The following is a 25,373-nucleotide window of genomic DNA, read 5'->3' as shown; positions in this document are numbered from 1 at the left end:
CATGACAACTCTCATGAAGGAAAATATCTGATTGGGGCTGGCTTACATACAGTTCAGTATTTAGTCCATTATCATCATGGTGGGAAACATGGCAGCATGCAGGCAGACATGGTGTTGGAGAGGTAGCTGAGAGTTTTACATCTTGATCTGCAGGCAGCAGAGGGACACTTTGTGCCACACTGAGCATAGCTTGAGCATGTAAGACCTCAACACCTACCTCCACAGTGACACACTTTCTCCAACGAGGCCACACCTACTCCAACAGGGCCACACTTCCTGATAGTATGACCTCCTGTGGGTCAAGTAGTCAAACACATGAGTCTATGGGGACCATTTCTATTTAAACCATCACAGCATGCACGTATATTTGCAGTGTAGATAGTGGAAGGGAACAGTGGCTTTATAACTTTTGCTACTTTATTGTAAGTTCTCAGTTTTGTATCATCGCGCTGGTCCATGGCTTTGGTGCTTTATGGAAGATGCACTTCTGACCTGAGATTGACACACACTGTCCTCTTTCCACAGCTGTGTGTCAACCACAGTGCAAACACGGAGAGTGCATCGGGCCAAACAAGTGCAAGTGTCATCCTGGATTTGCTGGAAAAACCTGCAACCAAGGTAGGAAGACAGTGTGAAAGCCATGGCACCACTACCCTGACAAATAAAAACTCTAAATTCTCACCCCAACCATTTTCATAGCTGTTTCTCCCAATTAGGATAAAACTAAAAATAATAAGGTAAATCTTAGAAAAAATATGTTTTCTTAAAGGATGTTCCCTTACTTGTATTCATGGATACTCATTAAAATGTGTTTGTGAAGAAGCAAATTGTTCTCTCTGTAATAGAAGCCTTAGATATTCTGGGGCCGTGAGAGGGTTCAGCAGGTAAGGCACTTCCTGGGCAAGCCTGGTAACCTGAGTTTGATCCCTAGAACCTACATAAAGGAGGAAGAAAAGAATTAAATTTACAAAGTTGTCCTCTGACCTGCACACATGTGCCGTGGTACATGCACCCCCCCACACACACAATAAATAGATACATAAATAAAGTTTTAAAAGTATTAAATTCTAGAATTTCTTATTTTTCCCTTAATGAATTGGTAAGCCTTTTAAGAAGTGGAATACCATTTGTTTTAGTTAGGTATGTAGGTATAGCAAAACTGTTGCATTTTTCATTTGGAGAGACTAAAGGTCAGAGAGATTAGTTGTCTTGCCTAGGTTCACAGAAGTGGTAGAGAAAAGCTGTGTTGACTTAGAGCAACGGTTTACAATCCATACTCATTTTGATACACTAGTTTTCAATGAAAAATTGTAACTGAAAACATGATTATCTCACTCTTCCTAATAAGCTTCACAGGCTCATTTTCTTAATTAATTATACCTACAGATTTCAACTACTATAGTTAAAAAAGCTAAAAATGAAGAAAAGTCAATGTTAACTTTTATTAAAAAGATCAGAGTCGTGTTTTACTTGAAAATAAAAGATAAGCTCATGCATCTCAAAATGTATCTGACTTCACTGTCCCTACAAAACCAGAAGCCATGGCACACCCAGAGGGTAAGCCTCACTCTTGTGCAGCCAGGACCTCTTACAGTCTCACTGACTTCTGGGCTCCTGAGGACCGTTAACACAAGCCTCACATTTGCTAAGTGCACATCACATGCTCATTTACTGAATGACCAATCTATACGATGACTCTTGGCCACAAGAGTCCTAGGAGCCTAGGAGAGTTCCACGGGGATTTTCAGTATCACATCTTACACAGTCTGAATCCATAGACTGAACCCTTGCAGCTTGTCCATTGCAAGCTGTGAGGAATGACCTGGGAATGTGTGAGCTCAGCCTGGAGTCCCTATAAACCTTATTAGGGCAAATTGTGCAGAATTATCATACAATAAACTAGCGAACTGCTTTTAACTAGGCCCCCTCATTTACATGAGGTAGAAATTAAGCCTCAGAGACACAGGAAATCAAAAGAGTTTTTTTTTCTCAAGGAAAGAAATGTCAAGAAGCAGTAAATATTTGAAATAATTTCACATGACTGGGAATTAACATGTGATTAAAGTTAGGCATTGGGGTAAGGCAATCTCTCTACAGTCATCTCTGCTTCACAAGCAGCCTTGGAAAGCTGTTTGATGGAATAACAGCTTGAATGAATAACAGACACTGGCCCAGGGCTTGAGAGATGCCTGGGGGCGACCAGAATGCAGGGCGAGCTGTGCTTCCAACTGGCTGGATTCAGTAGCCTCTCTGCTCTCAGGCTGTTCTGGGTGGTTTGCTCTTCCTTCTGAATCATATTCTGGATTTGTTGCTCTAAGACCATGTACAAAGTTATAGTTTTGAAATCATTAGCATTCCCTATAAGATACATGCTGCCTTTCACAGTGGATGGAATTCTAACTCAAATTCTGACAATACTGTATTTGATCATTTGCTCCCCCCTTGTTATTCCCCAATAAGGTTATTCATACCTAGTTCCTTCTCCTTAAGTGTCTCTACCCAAACAAATCCACCCCCATCCAAGAAAGAATACTATTAGAAATAATCTTTGAACAATTGTCCCACTGGGGAATTCTTTTTAGCATATAAAGATATGCCATCATACAGTTTTTAGAAATTAATGCACATTTTGAATGCATGTTTCATATGAATTTCAGAAGAAACAATTTATAAATACTGATTACTAGCGTTTTGGCTTGGTTTCTGTTGCATATATTGAATTCCTCATCCGAAGGAAAGAACAGCATAGAACGGTACAGATTCTTACATTGAAAACATTGCATCTGGGTGTCCCACGTACAGCAGAATGCCAGTTGCCTTGCTGAGCACAATTATAAGTCCTTTCACCCTAACTATGGTGTCATCAACAACTTGGCTTTTTAGACATTCCAACCCCAGAAACAAATGTGCCTTTGATTTAGGAAGTTAAGTGGCTGATAAACAGAATGTGTTGTAAAACAGAAAGGGGGGGGGGCTGCCCTTTTGACATTCTACTGTGAGCCCAGAGGTCTCATGATGTTTTGTGAAATAGTGATGGCCACAGTTAACATGGTTTTTCTTAAAGCTTCTAATGTGTGTTCTAATTAAATGTGAACCAAATATGGCACAAGTTTTTACTTTTGAATGAAAGCATGATGATCTGTCATGCTTGGATTTAGGTAAAATGCAAATAAGCATTTGTGCATTATTACCTGGGAATATTTTAAATTATTATTAGCAATGTAATAATGTAAGATAAGTCTTAAGTTGGTCATTTATACTTTAATATTCTAAACAGGGTTAGTTGATTGTTTGGTTTTGTTGTCAGCTGCTGATGCTAAAAGTCACACATTAATCTTATTTTGATTTTTAATGGTATAAAAATGATGGGTTATTAATTTATAATTTTTCTGTGGAAAAGATGACTCATAAGTTTTCAGAAAGAGTATTTTTAAAAAAGAGAGAAAGCAGAATTAGAAATTATTTGTGAAGTAGCTGAAGAGTCCTTTTAAGCTCCATCAACATTTTGTAACCGTTTAATATATACTTGTGAAGATTTTTAGGGCTAAAAATGACATCAGTTCAAAGCTGACTCTTATTACCTTCTCCCTGCCGTGAAGATGAGCCCTCCTACCCAACTCCTCTTGACCAAGGCAGTGAACAACCTCTTTTCCAACCCCTGGATCATCAAGCCACAAGTGCGCCTTCAAGGGGTGAGCGTACCTTGTCTCAGGTGGTCGCTCCTCCCACCTGCACGGCTTCCTGCCCTTACGTCACTTCCTGCCAATGCCTAGAAGACTAGCGCAGAAGTGCCGAGCAGCCTTCCGCCTGAGCATGTGAAGCAAGCCGTGGGAGCTGTCACCTGTCGCTGATTCTCTGGGCCTTGGAAAGCATGGAGCCTTCTCTTCTCTTACTGTATCACAAATCATTACTGTCCCCCCTCTTCTCTGAGTCTGGGAACCTTTTCCAAAAATCAGATCAAAAGATAGTTTGCGTTTTCATATGTAGGCAAAACCGGAAATTCCTCTACTAAGCTGTGGATTTGGATGACCTTTTCCAGGTAGATTTTTGGAAGTAGTTTAGTGGCCTCTTCTCTCACTGTCTGGGATATGGGATTTTAGGCTTGTTTAGAAATCAAACCACACGTTTGCTTCTTTCTTCCGGTGCACACTGTGTAATGTCAGCGGGGTCAAGTTCTGGTTCTAATTAGCTGTTTATTGGAACCCATTTAAAGTGTCCTGGCCTTCACACCACTCTGTAGTAGAGGGCAGTAAAGTAGGTCCTGCCCTGCTTGTCTGCGGGGCCGGTGTGAGACTTGCTAACCAAAACTGTTCTCATCTTCATAGTGATGGGGAAATCTGTAGGTGAGTAAGGTGGTAAGATCTCTTTCTAGTTCTTCTAGATTTTATCCTTACCCACTCAGAGGCTTAAGAACTTATGACTACTGAAATAGATTATGAATAGTTATTGTCTCTGCTGATGGGGAATGTGTTACATCTGTACAAGTTCTGCACTAGGGACCAGGACAATGGTGTTCACTTTAGAGCTGCTGGTAATTAAAAATTATGGCCATTGCTATTTTGATATATGTTCATCTGTGGCCTTACTTTAGTGAGATACAGTTTTAAAGGTTAGGTTTCTGAAGCACTGTCCGTCCACTTTAAGCATCAAAAGGAAAACAGTCCAAATACATTAAAGTGAATGGATGATGCTTTTCTATAAAACCAGTGGTTATCTTATTTAATGACTCTCTTCCAAGTTTTTTTCAAGCTACCTTTCTTTATCTGCATGTAAATACAGTTTCTGACTCTCTTTACCCTGAAGTCTAATAATGATGCTATGCAGCTTGCATTTCTGTTCTGGGCCAGCCCCACTCCTTGTCTCTACCTTCCCCGTCTAAGCTCTGAAATCCACCGACCTGCTTAAATGTACCCCTGATGATAATGCTCTTCCTGAATTATATACATATTTAAAGTGTTTGAATGTAAGGGGTACAATTATATCTTTTAGTGTAAGATATGTGCATGATAGAGTTCATTGTAATTTTATTACAGATCTGAACTATGCTTCCAGGGTGAGATTAAAGTAAACTTAAAGTGAAAACACTCAAGTTTATTTCCAAGACTCGCTTGTCAAATTTTAAATTATTTTGAGACAGCGAGGATCAGGAGGAGTTTTTCATGCTTGTTAGAAGGACAGTTACCATAATTTGAAAGTGTCATCTAAAATGTCTGACTTAATTTGATAAAATACAAATGTGAGTATCATGTTTATCAGCAGCAACACATAGTAACTCAATTTTGTAAGGTTTCGGGTCAACAAAACAATAAGGTAGGATAATTATAGACTCCAAAATTTCAAGAGATTGGAAGGGGAAGAGGTTCTTCAACAAGATGCCAGGAGCTTTGGTGCTCCCTACTCATCAGGATCTGTTACTGGGTCAGTGTTGATAAAGGACGGTTGGAACCCTGTTTTGTTATGCCTGCAGTGGCTCTGGTCAGGGTTACTGTGAAGTTTGTTGGAGATGGGGCCAGACAGTCATTGGGGACACTAACATAACACCGGCCACCTGTCAAGGGAACCTCATCTAGCCCATTAACAGCTGCTGGGGCAATTTCTCAAGTTGCTTTCCACATGCTTGGATTCTTACATAGCAGTTAATAGCAGGTGATAGAACCAGCATCTCCTCACTTTTTACCCATTGGATACTCTGATTTCTTCCTTTTTCCTATTTTTTTTTTATAGAGTAATTTTCAGATTTTTAAAAACTATGACAGGCCGGGTGGCAGTGGCACACACCTTTAATCCCAGCACTCGGGAGGCAGAGCCAAGTGGATCTTTGTGAGTTCCAGGCCAGCCTGGGCTACAGAGCGAGATCGAGGACAGGCACCAAAGCTACACAGAGAAACCTTGTCTCAAAAAGCCAAAAAAAAAAAAAAAACAAACAAACAAACCCCTATGACAGTTTGTTAGTTTTTATATCCCTTTGTTTTTAAGATTCCTAACCACCAAGCACTTTCCCCATGAGAAGGAAAAGATAAATCTGGTTAAAGTCAGTCTTTAAGACCCCTGGCAAGCCAGCCTGGAATCCCAAAGGAGTCCTCAGGAGCTCACTGAGCAGCGCTGGAGTCAGGCTGTGGAAGTGCTGTCTCCACTAGTCCTCAGCTTTAACCAGAGAGACTGGGTCTGGAGAGATTGCCGCTGGCATCGAATCCTCCTTGCTTGTGAGCTGCCCAGGCTTATAAACAGCTGCTGGTTCCAGTAAGGAACCTCCAGCCCTCTGCTGCTCTCTAAAAATAAATTAGGGGATCTTAATTGATACTTTTAAAAGCCTCCTCTTGAAATACAGAATCAAGTCTTGCTCGTATTTTTGAGATACTGATTTGTTACATGCTTTTGAGCACAGGAAAAGATTCTGTCTTATAGCATACTCAGATTTGAGTACTTATCTCCAGGGATTCATCAAGGCCAGTGTGACGCCACAGCAGTGATGTTAAGGATGATAACAAAACTTTTAGAAGATAAGAAAGATTTCCCTGACTCAGATGAATAATAAAGTTTCAACTACAAGCTAGAAGAGAATGAACAGAAAATAGAATTTCACCTTAGGCGGTCCTGCTCATTCCTACTTTATTCAACAGGCGAAGTCACGTTTTTGATAGAATAATCTACAAAGTATCTTCTATGAGCACAGAGAGGTTTTTTTTTTTTTTAAATGCTTAAAATGTGATTCTGTTTTGAATATCTTTGACTGGGCAAAAGACAATAAAGCAAAGAACTGAAAAAAAAACATAGGAAATGGCAAAGGTATTTGCCATGTTTATCTAACCTTTCCAGACTTTGCCCAGCTGGCGAGGTGCTTACACTATGGTAAGGGTAGAAAAAAGACCAAGTTAGAAAATCAGTAGCATGTGAAAATATCCTTAGATGTAATATTTATTTGGTGACTTTAAAACGTAATGCAACTGGAGGCTTCAGTGAAATACTACGTACCTCTAGTAAATGAGCAGGTCAGATGGAATTTTGATTAGATTTGGAAAGAACTTTGTAGCTAGATATATTATCTGTATTTTTTATTCAGTGATATGGATAAATTGATAATTAAGTTATGCTAATCAGATACTTCTGCTGTTGTTGTCAGATAAAATAAACATGTGGTCACATTTCTTTTTAATGAGGTCTATGTTATGGGCATAACTATTTCAGTGTTTTAAGTCATTTTAAATTTTATATTGACTTGAGGCGGTGTTCAATTTGTGCTGGAAAACTTTTATATTGTGGAATTCATTAATTTCACATTGATATTTAAACCAATAAACATAAAATACGTAATGATGTTCTGTCCCTTAGTGTTTCCACAAGCTCCTCTTAACTGCCAAATGAATGCAAGTATATTGGAAGGCTTTAAAACTTGTTTTGTGATTTGAATGGATTAGTAAAACAGGAAGCTGAATTCTCTTTAATCCAAGGTCAGGATAGAACCTGTCAAATTGAACAAGAAAAGTCACAATAGTGATCGGTTGGATCCATGAGTTTTTTTTTCTCCCTCTGAAAACGTAGCTGTCCTTTGAGAAGGTCAAATCATTCTGATGCTTTAATATTTGCATGTTCTCTATGAAGTGAAAATTGTCATGGAGCATCCTTTTGGTAGAATCCATTATCAAGAGTGAGTCTAATGGTGGAACGCAGATATTTTAAGCTTAGTGTCGGTCAGACAGACAGTAGAGCATCCCTACCCGTGGGGTGAGGGTGCTGCTCTTTGGATATTACAGTCAGATACACATCTGTGAGGAGAATACTCCTAACAGACCCCCAGGATCAGAGATCCATAATGGTCCCAGCAACATCTGGTTGCTTTTAGTGTAATGTTATGTTGGTACACACAGACTTTATCTGTCGTGAAAGTGATGATTTCACTGTCTTGACCTTTTTTTTTCCTTCATCCTCCACATCGAGAAGCATTTTAAACATTTCCCATCATTGCTGAGTTTTGTGACTCTTCTGCTTTAATCCCCATTCTTTGCAGATTTAAACGAGTGTGGCCTGAAGCCGAGGCCCTGTAAGCACAGGTGCATGAACACTTTGGGCAGTTACAAGTGCTATTGTCTCAACGGATACATGCTTCTGCCAGATGGGTCCTGCTCAAGTATGTCAAGAATCCTAACTGTTTTCGAAGTGCTCTAGGCTTGATTTCTGATGTGCTTTGGTAGCCTGCCTTTGGGAAAGCCGCCTCTTCCTGTCTCCTGAGCAGGATGTGTGAGTGTGTTTGTGTGCATGCCCGAGGAACTGAAGATCAAAATGACAGCTGCACATTTACATGTGACGTTCTCTTACTGCGCAGGCCGACATCAGTTGGATTATGATGAATTCTATTTTCTAATCTTTTTCTCAGTGTTGTTTATCCCAGCGTTCTCTCTGGGTAGAGAAGAACCACTCCAGGTCAAAGGGTATTAATGATCACTGGGCATTGCTTAGAGAGAACCCATCGGCTCTATTTATAAACACTTCTAAGTTTATTTCTGTAATTCTTGATAATAAAACTCAGGATAATTTAAGACTTATGTAAAAAGAAAAACTTGCTTTAAATGAAAATGAACATAACATCAGAAAAAACAGTTATTTCTTTTTAAGCAGGGTCTCACATATCCCAGGCTAGCCTCCAACTTGCTCTATAGCTGAGAGTGACCTTGAATGGCTGACCTTTCTTCCTCCGCCCTTGAATGTTGAGATTACAGGCACTGCCAGGAGTGCTTTTCTGAGGTGCCAGAGTTAGAAGAGCCTTCATGCATGCTAGGCAAGCACTCTGCCAACTGAGCTACGTCCCCAGGCCCAGAAGGGTGGATTTCACCGTATCTTTATAAGAGAGAATTGTATGGTGCTTCCTGTTATCCCCTGAATGTGTTTTTAAGATGCCACTACCCCAACATTCTCTGTAGGCTGAAAATTGAATTGCAGTTGAGTTTCAATGGCAACCAACAAGTAGTGGCCTGATGTTTATTTTTACCTAACTACCAATTAACTAAGATGAATTTTGTATAAAAAATAATAGTAGCTAATTTTATTTAGTGCTATACAGACATATCACTAGAACTTATGGTTGATGAAGATACATCTTTAATTGCATTTGTCAATGGTCCCAGAGTCCTCTAACATTGTAGGGCTCACTAGGAAGTCTTCTTTTGTCCTATAGAGAATTTCAGTGTGTAGTTAAGACAGTTAATTAGATATTTTAGTTAGGAGTGGCATTTAACTAGTGTAATCTGGATAAAGACCTCAGTTCTACCTGAATGATACAGGTCAGAGGAAGCTTAGCTTTCTCCCTACCTGCCAATCCTTTTAAAACATTAAAGGGCTTCTCCAGGTGATGATGGAGCAGGGCCACTTCTCAGCCATCCCATTTTGGAGAGCATCCTTCATCCTTGTTTTCAAATGTTGGTTAATTGACTCCTCATTGTTGAATCAGTGTCACTATTTGCAAGACATGTGAAAAAAAGTGCTTAGCCGGGCGGTGGGGGCACACGCCTTTAATCCCAGCACTCAGGAGGCAGAGCCAGGCGGATCTCTGTGAGTTCGAGGCCAGCCTGGTCTACAGAGTGAGATTCAGGACAGGCTCCAAAACTACACAGAGAAACCCTGTCTCGAAAAGCCAAAAAAAAAAAAAAAAAAAAAAAAAAAAAAAAAAAAAAAAAAAGTGCTTAAGTTACAGGTGCTGTCTACCTCTTGCAGATAGCCAGTCACTCTCTTTCCAGGTGCCCTATCATGTTCCATGGCAAACTGTCAGTATGGCTGTGATGTTGTCAAAGGACAAATCCGATGCCAGTGTCCTTCTCCTGGCCTGCAGCTAGCTCCTGATGGGAGGACCTGTGTGGGTGAGTTCAGTCATCAAGCATCTGTCCGCAGATGTTGTGGGGTTGAGGAAGACAGTGGAAGATGTAAGGGAAAAGGCAGTTCTTTAGTCAGGTAGGTAGTCACCTGCTAGAAGATACCATGTATTTTAGAAGAGGATTTCTGTGAATAGATCAGCACAGTCTTGTTTTTGAAACTCGAGAGGCAGGGAAGCGTCACACAGAGAAAACCACGTGTGCAAAAACACTGAAGTACACCAGAGCACTGTGTTCAGGAGAGTGGATCTCAGTTTCTGTAATCCAAACAGAAGGGAGCAATGGAGCTGAACAGGTCACCAAGTCTGCGTTATCACGTGTTGTACCACAGAGCTTAGCATTTTTTTCTAGAACATTGAGATGGCAGTATAGATTATGGCAGTTTGGACTTTCTGAACCTGGCTGAGCCGCACACTGGCTGTGTAACCTTAGTTAGGAAAAGAACTTCCGTCCTTTGAGCTTAGGTCTCCCTTCCCTTAAAATGGAAACAATACTACATAGAGTCCCTGTGAGTGTTGAATGAGATCCTGTGTTCAAAGAGCTCAGTAGTCCCCAGGACATGATGAGCCCTGCACGGAGCTGTTCACCAAGTAAGACCCATTTACCTAGTGGTTGCTGTATTCGAGACACTATGCTAAGTGCTGGGTGCATGTCCATAGACAAAGCACAAGTTTTGGTCCTCAAGAAGTTGACCTTCTAGTGAAGAAGACAGAAAATCAATAAGTACTTAATAAAATCACTGACCATGCTAAGTGCTAGCATAAGGTAGTAAGAAAAACAAAACCAGAAAGAGTCTATCTTAGAAAGTAATCATTAGGGAAGTCCTAACGTTAGACCTGGGCCATTAGGTATATAAAGAACCTGCCCAAGGGCTGGAGAGGTGGACGGTTAAGAGCACTGGCTATTCGTCCAGAATTCCCAGCCCTCACAATATAGCTCACAACCATCTGTAACTCCAGTTCTGGGGGACCCAACCCCCTCCAGCCTCCTCAAGCACCAGGCGTGCACATGGTACACATATCTATATGCTGTCAAAACAGTCATACATAAAAAAATAGTTTAATTAAAGAACCTGCCAAGCAGTGAAGTGATTTGGAGGAGATAAGATTGGCAGCAAAAAGCCCAGTTTCAAGACTCCTTGTCTCGGTCTAAAGCAGGAGATGGTGGGTAAGAATGGGGTAGGGGAGGGTGCTAGACAGGTTCCGGTAATTTTTTAGAGGTAGACATAACAGGACTTGGTAGTTTAGGAGTTGCTGGCGAAAGGTTAGCAGGCATGCTTCTAATTCAAGCAACTAAGTAGACAGAGCGTAGTATTTACTGATGTTGGGTGTGAGGAAAGAAGAGCTTGTTTGGGAGGATGAGTTGAAAGCTGGAGATGTGGAATTCCTACCTGTTACAGGGGAATCCCAGGGATACCAGTTATGACGACATGACTGCCTTTGCTCTTCCTAAGATGCAGTTGACTTATGTTTCTAGATATTGACGAATGTGCTACAGGAAGAGTCTCCTGCCCACGGTTTAGGCAGTGTGTCAACACATTTGGGAGTTACATCTGCAAGTGTCATACTGGTTTCGACCTCATGTACATTGGAGGCAAATATCAATGTCACGGTAATGAACTGTCCCATTCCTGTCTCTACTTTCTTCTGATAGATAGCATTGAGAAGTCTCCAGCTGTGGTAATAACGGGGCTGTCTGGTTCAGGGGAGAGTACAGACTTTAAAGGAGCAGTGTCTGCTTCCCCCACTCGCCATTCTGGAGCCGCCCGAACTGTATCCCTCCTGGTCCTTGCCGTTTTATGTGGACCTCTGGGGTGACGTGCATGTCATATTGTCACATTTACTTGCACTTGTTTCTCTGCCCCCGATGCAGACATCGACGAATGCGCCCTCGGGCAGCACCAGTGCAGTGGCTATGCTCGATGTTACAACATGCATGGGTCCTACAAGTGTAAATGTAAAGACGGATACGAGGGTGACGGATGGAACTGTGTGTGTGAGTAAATCCTGCCCCCAGCTCTCATTTCTTCAGGAAATAGGGGGTTGCCTAGAGGCCATTGCTGAAGAAGATGGGGGCGATAACAGTTATTGAAGACATGGATTTCCTACCTGCTAATATCAGCCTGATCTATAAACAGTAAAATCCCTTGCTGGGTAACTTTAAGAAAGACTCACTATTGCTTCCTACTATTAACATCCTGAATAAAGTGTAGGAGTGGCTTCCTTTCAGCTAGAAAGAAGGAGTGGGGTCCTCCCGGGGAATTAGAGTTTGTTGAATCTGAAATAAACATCCACTGTTAGCATTGCATTACGATAATTGGGATGTAGTCTACATGTTTGTTTTCTACTGAAAATAATTCCAATATTTATTTTCCCTACGTTTAAAACTGCTGTGCTTTGAAATTTTCCTAAGTTATCTTTGGAGTCGCGGGTTACTAGACAAACATGAAAAATGCATGCTCTTGAAGATGAAAGCTGGCAAGCCCAAGGCCATAATTTACTGCACGTTTCAAGTAACACTAGATAATTTTTAAAAATTTCCTGAGTAAAATATTTACTGAAAAACCACAGGGCATAAAATCCTGTGGATTAAAGGGTTTTTGAAGTGTTGTGAAGTCATTTCTACTCTGGAATATATCATTCCAGGCAGATTAAATATTGATTCTTTTGGGTGAAGATTATCAATGGGGAATAATCCACAGATGATTTTTTTAACTTCAGGACATCTCTTTTTGGAAGGCAAATATAAATTAGCAAGTGTGAAGACAGGCCAACAATGAAACTAATTTTTTGCACAAGTTAAATAATCTGAAGTGTAAGTGAGGATGTATCTGCTAGTTTGTAGAGTTTTAAACACAGTTGCGTAAACACGTGCAGGTGGAGAACACAACACAGACTGCATTCCTCACCAAAAAAAAAAAAAAAATGTAATCCTTCCACATTTGGGGAAAATACTGATTTCTGTTGCTACTGCTTTATAAATATTGAAAACATTTTGTGTGCTTCCAATAATGCATATTCATTATAGAAACACCAGTATATTTCTGCCTGTATCCTAAAACACACACATTTGTTATTCAGAAAATAGTGTGACTTCTTATAGAAGAGAGTAATGTAAATGTGAAAAATAGGACTCGTTAGCATGAGGTGTTTCTGGGCACGTGTTTTGTTTGCAGTTTCCTGTTGCACGTTTTTGGAGAGAAATAGGCTAATTTAATCTTTGAATTCTTCTTTTCATTTAATCTTTGAATTCTTCTTTTCAGATATCCCCAAAGTCATGATTGAACCTCCAGTTCATGTGCCAGAGAGAAATGATACCAACTTAAAGGGTGATGGTGGACATGCTAATAGGATTCCTGATGCTGGAAGTACTAGGTGGCCCCTGAAGACACCATATATCCCCCCTGTCATTACCAACAGGCCCACTTCTAAGCCAACGACAAGACCTACACCAAATCCAACGCCACAGCCTACTCCACCACCCCCACCACCCCTCCCAACAGAGCTCAGAACAACTCCACTACCACCAACCCCAGAAAGGCCGTCCACCAGACCGACAACTCTAGCACCAGCTACCAGTACATCTCCTCAAGTGACTACGGGTGACCACGGGATACAGACGGATCCTCAGAAACCCAGAGGAGACGTGTTCAGTAAGCCACATAAATTATTACCTTTTTAAAGATCACTTGACTTTATGTGGATGCGTGTTTTGCCTTGGTGTATGTAATATATACCATGTCCATGCCAGGGGCTCACGTAGGTCAGAAGAGGGCATTGGATTCCCCAGAACAGGATTTGCAGTCGGTTGTGAGTCACCATGGATGTGCTGGGAATCAAACCTGGGTCCTCCGCAAGAGCAAAGACTGCTACTAGCCGTCTCTCCAGCCTCAGTTACTATCTTCTAATAGTCCCTTTAAGATGCCATTCAACCCTAGGCCATCTTTTTAGGAAATTCAACTGCTAAAAAGAGTTAGCTGTTTAAGGTCCATCCGTGGTGACTGATGCCCAGTATAGAGGGCTGTGTGAAGAGTCAGTGTGATTGGGCACGTAGGAGGGAATGTGTGTACCTGGAGGGCTCTCACAAAAGTCAGGCAGCAAATCACAGATCTCATCCACTGTGTGGAATTCTCCCAACACAGTCAGCTTTACTTGGTAGTGTTCAAAAGCGGGAAACTTACTATGTCTCATGCTATTTAACTTTTAACCTAACTAACTGTTCATTCAGTGAATAATTTAGAGCATCCTTTCAGGTGACAAGGCATGTTAGATACTGGGCTCAGAAAGATAAAACAGGATCGTTTAGTCTGGTGAGAAAGACAGTCCTGGTGATTAACTAGGGTACCATGTCAGTGAATGGAGTGGGATTTGTGTAGACTGTTCTAGAAGGGGTCAGATTTTTATACGGGACATTTACGATTGCTGAGTGTAACTGGACAAAGGCAATGAGGACAGAGAGGCATTACAGTTAAAGGAGGCAGAGCATTGAGGGCACACGAGCAAGAAGCAGCACAGACGGCCAGCTGGAGGGTTGCATCATGGAGAGAGAAGAGGCTGAACATCTGCCCCTCATACTGGCTCTTAGCGGTGTAGCGTGGAGATGGGCCACAGCTAAGAGTCCTAGCTCTTCACAGGTACTGAGCAGAGGTGACACCACCAGTGGAGACAGTATGGGAAGAAAAGTAAGTGCGAGGGGGAAAGGCCTTTCTCCTATTTCCAGACTGAAATTGGCATATTCACACTGTCTGCTTTGTGTATACTCGCTTGCCCTGTTTCGCTTCTCATATGTTCAGCCTCCTGTGCATTCATGTCTACCACCCCTTTGCCTCTATTTCATTACCATTTTACTCTATGCTCTTTCCCAAGATGGAGCCAAAGTGTGCCATTTAAATTGAATGTCATTGTAATATTTTGTGAGGTAAATAGAACACTGGTGTGTGTGTCTGTGTGCATGTGTGTATACACATGTGTGCGGATGTATATATACTTGTGTGTGTACACATGTGTGCTGGTGTATGTATATACTTGTATGTGTGTGCATGTGGAGACCATGGGAAAATTTTGGAAGTTGTTTCTCAGGTGGAGTCAACTTTTTTTTTCTTTTGCGAAAGGGTCTCTCCTTGGTCTGGAATTGCCCATGGGCTAAGCTGGCTGGCTGGTGAGGTGCAGGGATCATCTCTCTCATATTCTCCAGCTTGGTGGTTACAAGTGCACCAGGCCCAGCTCTACATTTTTGACCTGGTTCCCAGGGGTTGAACACAAGCTCAGTACTGTCTGAACCATCTTCCCAGACCCCGTGATGACTGTAGTCTCTGCAAGAGAAGACTTAAGTTTTTTGTTTTTTTATTTGCCTACATGAGATCATCAGCTTTTTTCCTTTGGGGCTGTTGTCCATTTAAAGGGAGATTGAGTTTTTCGTTCTTTTGTAGTTGTTCATGTTTTAGGCAATCTGCATAAGTTTTAGGAGAATTAGATGGTAGATCTCAAAATAGACACCTCATATTTACGTATCTGTTTGATTTTGAAAACGATTGTTGTAATTCCCTGTCTTTCTCTCTCTCTCCTTTGTATTTTCCTATCTTTTTGTGATCATCATATAATGTGATTTTTACTCATGTCTCAACCAAGTATGGTATTTACATTATTTTTCTACCTTTACTGATCATGGAAAGTTGGCAATGTATCATAACTACACACACTGATGGAGAGAACATCTCTCTGGGTATTCCTTTTAATAGTTTCTCTTTTTAAAGCCCTTCTGAATGTTTTTCCTCTTCACACATAGATACGCATCAAGGAATTAAAAATAGTACTGACGTTGACTAGTAGAACGCAGCAGTTTCAGACTGGGAAGTGCATAACTCCAGTGGTCCTCCAGGGCACTCACTGTAAGGGAGTGTGAACCTCAGGACATTCATTCTCTAGGAGATCACCTTGATCCTGTGCCAAGACTGCCACATGCCACAGATAACCTTGCCACTCAGACACGCTGCCAGGAATCAAGCCCAATCTCACTTCATCTTCCGCAATAGCTGAGTTTAGTGCGTAGGAGGATATTTTAGAGACTTCTTAACTTGGTTCCTTGTGGTTATAACATGTTCTGAAAAGAGAAAGGGTACCAAACTTTTTATTCAGGAAAAAAAAAGAACCACATTACTTATTCACTGTGAAAATAGAAAGGAACCTTAGCACATGTTTAAATCATTTTTTTATTAAAAAAATAGATTATATCTAAGGTATCACTGTTTCTTGCCAAGAAATTGTGCCCCTTTGGACCAAGTCGTCTCCCTCTTGTTTTATAGATCCAAAATCCACAATCTAAATGATTGTGAAATACAATGTTGTCCAGATTTTTAGAAATGTGATCAGGTGCCAACACTGTATGTCACACACTAACGGACTCTTTCCACAGTGAAATGTATTTATGTTAAAAAAAAAGAGAGAGAGAGAGAGAGAGAGAGAGAGAAATGTTGACCATATAAAACAGTCATCTCAAAGCATGTCTGTTTCCTAGCTCCTCAAGATAGTAAATAAATTTTGCTTTATGGTTTTATTATGAAAAAATCATTTTAAAGGCTCAGAAATATTTTAATGTAAGAGAGATTTATAAAACAATCCCTTAGCACATTTTAGGATTGCAAAGAGCACCATGGACACCAACATTTTTTTTTTTTTTGATACTGCCTACAAAAGAAAGGGATACAGAATTGCAAACTTTTATTTTAAACTTCAAATAAGTGGTGGTTGTGCTAATTGCCATAGTCTCTGGACATTTTAATTTGGGGTCTAGGAACATTACTAAAGCAACATTACTTAAGAGTCTTATTCTTATATCCCATGACTTCACGGGGACTCTTAGGTCACCCCTGTTATATCCAGCATCCCTCCCATAACCCAGATCACAATGGAGACACTCTTGTTTAACCTAAATTTATGAAACCATGATATTGTCATATACTCAGAGGTCATTGTTTTAATATTCATTTCCCATGTACCTCAAGAAGTATTTCAGAAAACAAATCAACTCTTTCTTCAGACTAAGTAGTTGGAATTTCATTTCTTGCTGCAGCTGTATTCCACTTCTGGATTCTGATGGCCTTCCAAATGATTGGTTACTTCAAATCACAGTTTCACTCTTGCCCTGGTTGAGGATCTCATAGCCACTGACAGAAAACATTCTCTAGAAAATTTTATGTCCAGCATACTTTTAAAGTTTAAGCATGATGTTAACAGCTAGGATAAATTGTGGAAAGGGAATATGAAAATAGGTTGAAGTATATGGGATGGATTCCTTCTGAATCAAAAATCCTGGTTTCGTTTCATACCTCTGGTGTTTATGAGTTTGAGATTTTGCTCAGTTACCCAGGCTTTCTTTTCCACTGAGTGGGTTGAAGGTCAGAGAGAATTAAAGTAAAAATTGTATGAATAATGAACTACCATGAAATGGAAAAGATTACTTACTTTATTTGTTCACTATAACCATACTGGAGAGAATAAATATATTAAAAAGTCACCTTTCATGTAGGTTATAAAACATTAGGGGCCTTTTTCAAAATAAGAATAGTCTGAAGCAGTGGTTCCCAACCTTCCCAATGCTGAGACCCTTTAATCCAGTTCCTCATGTTGTGGTGACCCCAACCATAAAGTTATTTTCTTTTTTTTTTTCTTTTTGGTTTTTCGAGACAGGGTTTCTCTGTGTAGCTTTGCACCTTTCCTGGAACTCACTTGGTAGCCCAGGCTGGCCTCGAACTCACAGAGATTCGCCTGGCTCTGCCTCCCGAGTGCTGGGATTAAAGGCATGCGCCACCACCGCCCGACCATAAAGTTATTTTCATTGCCACTTCGTAACTATAATTTTGCTCCTGTGAGGAATTGTAATATAAGTATTTTTGGAGATAGAGATTTGCAAAAGGGGTAGCAACACACAGGTTGAGAACCACTGCTCTAAGGGATCTAAGAATTGTTAATGAGACTAGGAACTAACCAGATGCATCTTCAGAGCTAATCGTAAACCAGCTAGAAGAAAGTATGACGTTGTTCTCATTACTGGGACAAAGTAGTATTTCTTCAAGTGTGTTTCATAGGCTATTAGCTCCCTGAAACATGGAAGTTCTGGGGTCAAACATGCTCAGACGTCCCAGGTTTAGCCAAGTTAACTAGGTGTGTTAGCTATAAAGCTTTTCCAGACTGTAGTGTGCTAATGGTTACTGTAAATCTCTAGAAGCCTAGTATGTGTATGTTGTCTTCACCATGGAATTATTTAACTCACTGGCTTAGAATTCTCTGCAGCCAGTCTGGCCAATTCTTGGCTGAACTAAGAAGTATGGAGACCACTCACCACCATAACCAAGAGTCCTGACTCAGTGGCTTGCAACATAAGCCATGCTGAGACTAATGAGGCTATTCTGTGGTAGTCTGGCAGAGATAATAGTAGTTATGGTAGGGAAGAAAGGTACTGGAAAGACAAGCAGAAAATCGGATCTAAATGGTGGTGCGCCTATCTGAATACAGTAGATCACTAGAAAATGGGGGACTAAACACAAAAGCAAGACTCTACTGTCCACAGAGGGCGGTGCCTATGTAAGAGCAAAGGAAACAAAGGTCTTAGCAGAGGAAGGGGGGGGGGGAAGAATGCTTCCTGATCTAGCAATATAATAAATGAAAAAAAATGACTCATCAAATTTACAAAATCACTTGGGAAAATATCCGTGTTTTCAATATGTTAACTGAAAAATTAAATACAAGACAATATATACCATTTTACCCCAGTTAGATATAAAATACATGGCTCCATATGTTTGGGTATATATGAAAGTCTGGAAGAAAAAAAGTCAAAGTACTAACTATGGATATATGCTATTTATGGTTCTTTGGGAGCTTTTCATTACCTTCTTGTTATCCTCATGCAATAATTTTGAAATTTTTCATTATTATCGTCAAGGATAACCGTGATTTATTGTAACAGTGACTCTTTAGGAGAGGGCAGTGGTAATAGACTCTCAGTCTCCCCATTGAAGAGTGAAAAATGGCGTTGTATGTTTTGAGAAAGTGCCCCAGGGAGTTCTCGTTCTTAATCATTCACTTTCATTTGAAACATTTCTAGTTTTTAGAATTCAGAATGTTTTATTAACTTCTAACTGTTCAAAAATTTCTTTAGAATAGAATGTGCCATAAATGGCCAGTTTCAGCCAAGACTCCAATAACTACAAGAAATACAGTATCACATGGGTCAACAGACACACTTTTTCCCCCCAATTTTTTTTTCTGTTTTCAGAATCCAGGTTGAAGTGTTGAACTGGAATAATCCAGGACGCTTATCTAAAGTTCCTCTTTCCTGGAGCATATTCACTCATGCAGATTGTCTGGAGTCATCAGTGTGTGTACAAATTACGTGCAGGTCTTATTAAAATGAAGACTGATTCAGTAGGGCCAGGATAGGCTCTCAGACTGCATTTTCAGCACACTCACAGGTATGCTGTTGCTATGCAGGCCAGATTGTGTGGCAGGGTTCTCTCAGCCTCAGTGGCAGTCTCTATCCAGTAGAACCATGTCTTGCATAGAAACAGAAGTAGCCCGATGCAGGCTGTTTAAAATACAACCATTGCATAATAGCAAGTTACCATCTGTACCATATAAAACAAAGGTGAAGGTGTTATAGACTCAGGAGTATAGACATAGTGTAATTCAGCTCTGCCTTGCGGTTGCTGTTGTTACAGAGCATGAGAACCGAGTTGAAAGCCTGGGCATCAAGTAGCAAAAAGGTGGTAGCTTCCTTCCCCCTGACTGCCGCTCTGCTGTGGGCTCTCCTGCGGGTCTGTTTTCCTCACATTTCTCTCCAGCAGTTTTTGTAGTCTGTAGATCCAGCGTTTTAAGTCAGGGACATATTATAAGTCTCTTTTCTAATTCTGTGTGGTGATGAGTAACTGGATTGTTTCAGCTGAGAGGTGAAAAGGTCTTCCGACTGGTTTGTTCTCAAGTAAACAGCAAGGCCTGCAGAGATGCCCAAGACAATGCTGACATCTCCCCGGAGATGAAATCTCTGCCAGTACTGTGGAGAAGTGAGTTGCTACTGCTCACAGGTCAGGGTCTGGTGCTATGGATTCTGAGAGTTTTTAAGATTTTTTTGATTTGTATTTTAATGGGATTCTGTGGTGGCTGGCGAAGAAAAAATGGTTCTTTTCAGAAAATATAAATTGAGTTCTTAGTGAACGTGACCTAGGTTAGAGATCAGAAGTTTTTAAAGCTCTGTGCCCATTTGCCTAGGGAGTTATAATTAAAAAGACTGTGTTTGGGGCACATTACCAAATTGTTGTATCTCTGTTTCCTCTTCTGAATGCTGAGGCAGTTGCATATGCACCTCACTGGGCAGCTCTGTGAGTTAGATGGGAAGGTCCATGTAAAACATTCATCACAGTGATTGCCACATAAGAACATAGCTGTTTCTACAACCACTGATGCTGAATTCGTTTTTTATAGTAATAACAGCATTTCCTAATTAATTCATAAAAGAAGCCGTATATTCTAGTGATGACTTTTTTTCTGATGCTTTATTATATAATAATAAATCATAATGTTTTCATTATGATTGACTACAGGGTTTTTTTTTTGTTTGTTTGGTTTTTTTTGGTTTTTCGAGACAGGGTTTCTCTGTGTAGCTTTGCGCCTTTCCTGGAACTCACTCTGTAGCCCAGGCTGGCCTCGAACTCACAGAGATCCGCCTGGCTCTGCCTCCCGAGTGCTGGGATTAAAGGCGTGTACCACCACCGCCTGGCTATTTTTACAATTTTTTTTTTGATTGACTACAGTTTTAATGCTATTTTTTTGCAAGTGTGAGCAGAGAAAATGAAAATAGAAATGAGCTACTTTGCCTAGCCTTTGTTTATTACCAAATAATTAGAATTTTGTGTTTAGCTCGGGTATTCATAGCACGTACAAAGTTGAGCGGATATATTAAAATAGAGCCAATGTCACCTCAGCTTCTTCACTGTGAATACAATGACAGTTGTCCCCCAGACATGAATCTGTCCAGATGGCAAGCTTTTGTAAAGGTCTTGTGAGTAACAGAAACAAAAGCTTCCTTTCCTTTTCCAACAGATGATTTGGACAAGTGGGCTACACCTGTCTTGTACAGAAGGCGGGCTCTGTGCTCAGGTGTGTGTACTGCACCCAGTTCAAGGAACCCTAGTGGGGTGTTTACATCTGTGGGGAGGTGAGCACGCTGGCCTGGGGGAGCCTCACCCTCATGGTTTGCTTTGGCTTAGAGGAGGGCAGGAGAACCAAGCATGAGGGATAGTCTCTTGATCCTTACAGCTGTGCTTAGTGAAGAACCATGTTTTAGCATCTCGGTCCTCTTAGGAGCTCCCTGGGTAATGCCTCTGAGTAGGTCTGAAACTATAAAAGGCAGATACTGTATACGGGGGAGGGAGGCTCCGACAAGCTCATGACTGAGTTCCTGGCCTGTGTTCTCCTTCCGCCAGGGAGTTCATTTTCCCAGCAGTGTCCACTGCTCTCAGGCCCTGTCCTCTGACCTCTGTAGGTCCTTCCGATGGAGTTCAGTGTTGGCAAGCAAGATCTTATTTCCTTCGGGCTTGGCAACCCTTTTCTTGTTTTGAGTAACTAACATTTGGCTAAGATATTTCTTGAATGAGGGTAAGGAAATTGCAGAAACCCATTTCCAATCTTTTTATTTTCTTCTCTCTGCTGAGCATGTTCTGCATTTGGGGGGGGGGGGTTGGAGAGGATACTACCCCATAAAGCCCTTATTGCTTATTGCCATCCTCCGTTCTGTGGTCTCTTAAAATATCTAGCTTTTTTGTGCCACCTCAAGGACATTAGAATAGAATAGGGAACAATATATCCATACCTGTTTCTTCAGTGAAGAAGACCCCTAAACATAGAAAAATTCAAGACAGTGTTGTCTGTAATCTTTTACCCAACAACTAATGCCAGAGCTGGCCTGGGCAATGTCGTGCAAACTACCTTGAACAGAACTTGAATCTGTAAACCTTCCTTCAATAAATAATGCTTACAGGTTTGCAAGCAGCTTGGCCATGGGAGGTATGTATAGTAATAATTACATTTTCTTCTCTGTGTTTACTGTTGAGGTTTTATTGGGTAAAAATTGCAGCTGACTGTTTGAGGAATCTTATTTATGAATATAGACTATATGTTAATATTATCACATCTCTGGAGAAACTGTATTTCATAGAATTTACTAAGACAGTATTTTTTTTTTTTGAAAAAAGGACTGTTTCTTTTCATAGCTGCTTTCTCTCATGGGCACCAGGACTCTGCAGCTGTTATAAGACAGTCCTGTGTTCTTATCCCACTACAATCATTCTTATATCCCACAGTCTCCATCTTTGGGGGTTAGTACCTCTGTATCCCACAGTCTCCATCTTTGGGGGTTAGTACTTCTGTATCCCACAGTCTTCATCTTTGGGGGTTAGTACCTCTGTATCCCACAGTCTCCATCTTTGGGGGTTAGTACCTTCTTATATCCCACAGTCTCCATCTTTGGGGGTTAGTACCTCTGTATCCCACAGTCTCCATCTTTGGGAGTTAGTACCTCTGTATCCCACAGTCTCCATCTTTGGGGGTTAGTATCTCTGTATCCCACAGTCTCCATCTTTGGGGGTTAGTACCTCTGTATCCCACAGTCTCCATCTTTGGGGGTTAGTACCTTCTTTCTTTTAGTTAGAAGCAACAAGCAAGATTTTTTGTTTCTTGAGACAGAGTCTCACTATGTAGCCTTGGCTGGCCTGTTACTGTGTAGGCCATGGTGGCCTTGAACTCATACAGATTTGTTTGCCTCTGCCTCCCAAGTACTGGGATTGAAGCCATGTGCCATCACACCACAAGAATGTTTTTATTGATGCAATATTGAATAACGTCAAAAAAATGTTGGGGATTTTTTTTTTTGTAGGAATTGTAGTCGTATATGCTTCCTGCTCACTTTCCTCCTTGTCATTCTCCAAGTGCAGCAGGGTGACAATTTCATCATGCAGACCTTACCTTGTCACTACTGTAAAACCCTTTAGAGTGTACAGTTTCACTCAAGATAAAATCCAAAGTTTTAACTAGGCCTTAAACAGTCACCCTACAGCTCCAATTTCATCTGGAGCCCTTCTTCCTGGGCTCTGCCTCTCCCCCAAGCTCTTGAGCTGCCTGGTGATCCACCTTTTAATTCACCAGGGTCCTTGCTCACAGTAACTCATCCTTCAGGTCTTGGTACAAACAGAGAATTTCAGCATCTCCCCTTCTTGGGTGAGCTTTGCCAGGCTTCACCCATCACAGCCACACTTGGGCAGCATCTTCTACTTTTCCATTAAAGTGCCCATCATGGCCATCTTCACCTCAAAGAATGTAGATAGTCAGATGAAGGCAAGAGTGAAATATGTTCCCTGCTCTACAGATGCTTAGCCCAGTACCCTGCACCGCACTGATGCTCTGTGCTTTGACTGATTCCCTCGTGAGTGGGGAACATTGAAGGAAAGAAGATGAATAAACAGGAACGTTGTTAGCATGCTTTATTCTTTTTAATCTTTATAAGTATACCATTCTAAGTCTAAGAAAGTGTCAGATATGCTTCTGTTTATTGTGTATTTAAACGAATACTAGCCAAAATCTTGAGGAGGGAAGAGTAGTGCAGTTCCATGTGTCCATCCTTACTATTTTGTTTTCAGATATTTTAATTAACGCTTTCTGCATCAATGAAAGTCACTCCCTTGAATCAAAGAAAGGATTTGAATGTCATAGACCTTCCTGTTTTGTAACCTTACTTACATCAGGTATCAAGACTATCCAAGCTTCTTTGAACAATACAGATACAAACATCAGATATGTAGCTACGGTGTAGCTATGTCCTACAGAGCCCTCCTTTTTCAGATTGTTTTAGGGTTTTATCGTATTTAAACTTTTTCTTCTTAACAGCCCCAAACTATAAAATTATAAAATACTAAATGAATCAGCAAATTAAAAAAGCACTTTAATTTCTAATATTCAGACTGTTACATTATTAATGTATTCCTTATGACCCATTTTTCTAATTAAATTTTTATTTATTTTACATAATGACCACAGTTTCCCCTCCCTCCTCTCCTCCCATCCTCTCCCTCTACCTACCATCTACCCCCCCCCATCCACTCCTCCTCTGTCTCCATTTAGAAAGAGGCAGGCCTCCCATGGGAGTCAACAAAGCATGGCATATCAAGTTGAGGCAGGATCGAGCTCCTCTCCCTGCATCGAGGCTGGGTGAGGTATCCCAGCATAAGGAATAGGTTCCCAAAAGCCAGCCAAAGGGCTAGGGACAGGTCCTGATCCTAATGCTAGGAGCCCCACAAACAGACCAAGCTACTCAACTGTCATTTAAAAAAAAAACAAACAAACAAACAAAAAAAAAAAAACCTTTTTAAATATGTTGTTAATTTCCATACTTATTTCAGTTGGTATCTTCACATACTGTGACATATGTCAGGCAGGGTACTGTACCCTCTGTTGACACTCCAGGGTTGTGTTCTTAGTAAGTCACACTGATGTGGTGAGGAACATAAATAATCTGGGTGGGTTCAGAGCAGCGTACCCAACACTGGAAGCACAGGTGGGTGCTGAGCACATCAGGCCAGTGAGGCCTTTGGAATGTGGAAACATCTCCCACTGTTAATTAACTAATTCTTGAGATTGTCTGCAGTCTTAGTGAGCCATCTGAGGCTGATGACTAATGGGGGGAGGGGGCGGTCACTCTCTTCCAAATGCAGATCTCGTCCTTCTCTTTACCACATCGTGTGGCACACTCACCACCGCTGTGTACTCTTTGCACGGCTGTTCTGTGAAGTCTTTACTCTTGATGCCCAGGGTGCCGTCTCCCTCACCCCAGCCTTGTGCTTTGTGCAGGGAAGGTTCTGCCTCTCTCCCTTTCAGTTTAAATTGTTCTTGCCGGAGGAAACCTCCCGATATCTTCCTTGATAACACACAGTCATGTGTCAGAGCACCCGGACACATCAAAAGCAGACAGATGCCGACGGGCGGTCCTTCGCTGTAACACCCGGAGACTCCACACGGCAAGAGTTCAGCTTCTCCATTTCAGAGGTCATTTCTGTTACTAGAGAATAGAACAGAAGCACAGTCATGTCCTAATGTTTTTACAACTTATGTCATGAGAAGTGAAGCAGGTTTACCCGCAACTTTGTGCTCCTAATAAGTAAGAAAGATTTTCTCTACGAGTCTGAGAATGAGAAAAGGAAAGCTGTCATTGGATGTAACTGCTGTCAGTCATTCAGGACTCCCAGGGACCAGTGAGCTACCCATCCACAGGGCTCATCTGTCTGCTGTCTTAGCTTGGATTTCAACATCCCTGTTCACGTGTGTGTGTGCGTGTGCGTGTGTGTGTGTGTGTGTGTGTGTGTGTGTGTCGCATGCTGTGAAAAAGGAAGGTGCTTCCCTGTTTTGACTTTTGAAACAAAAGTGGAGGAACAATCTACTTATAGTAGGCTAAAAACATTTGCAAATAATACAA

General features: G+C 41.1%; 1 protein-coding gene across 4 annotated transcripts in view; it reads left to right on the top strand.

Moving 5' to 3' along the window:
* The window catches only part of Npnt (nephronectin), a 71,390-nt gene that overhangs the window by 34,007 nt on the left and 12,010 nt on the right, over positions 1–25,373 (top strand). For 2 of the 4 annotated variants that reach the window (XM_059266271.1, XM_059266270.1), the window contains 7 exons: positions 526–618; positions 3,600–3,692; positions 8,006–8,125; positions 9,729–9,848; positions 11,337–11,471; positions 11,733–11,855; positions 13,123–13,512. In XM_059266271.1, the coding sequence (XP_059122254.1) occupies positions 526–618; positions 3,600–3,692; positions 8,006–8,125; positions 9,729–9,848; positions 11,337–11,471; positions 11,733–11,855; positions 13,123–13,512 (1,074 nt within the window). The remainder of the gene's footprint in view (positions 1–525; positions 619–3,599; positions 3,693–8,005; positions 8,126–9,728; positions 9,849–11,336; positions 11,472–11,732; positions 11,856–13,122; positions 13,513–25,373) is intronic. The other 2 variants (XM_059266274.1, XM_059266272.1) reach the window with 1 other exon arrangement.

Source organism: Peromyscus eremicus, chromosome 6, assembly GCF_949786415.1.
Source record: "Peromyscus eremicus chromosome 6, PerEre_H2_v1, whole genome shotgun sequence".
Lineage (NCBI taxonomy): Eukaryota > Metazoa > Chordata > Mammalia > Rodentia > Cricetidae > Peromyscus > Peromyscus eremicus.
This window is presented reverse-complemented; position numbering and strand designations above follow the sequence as displayed.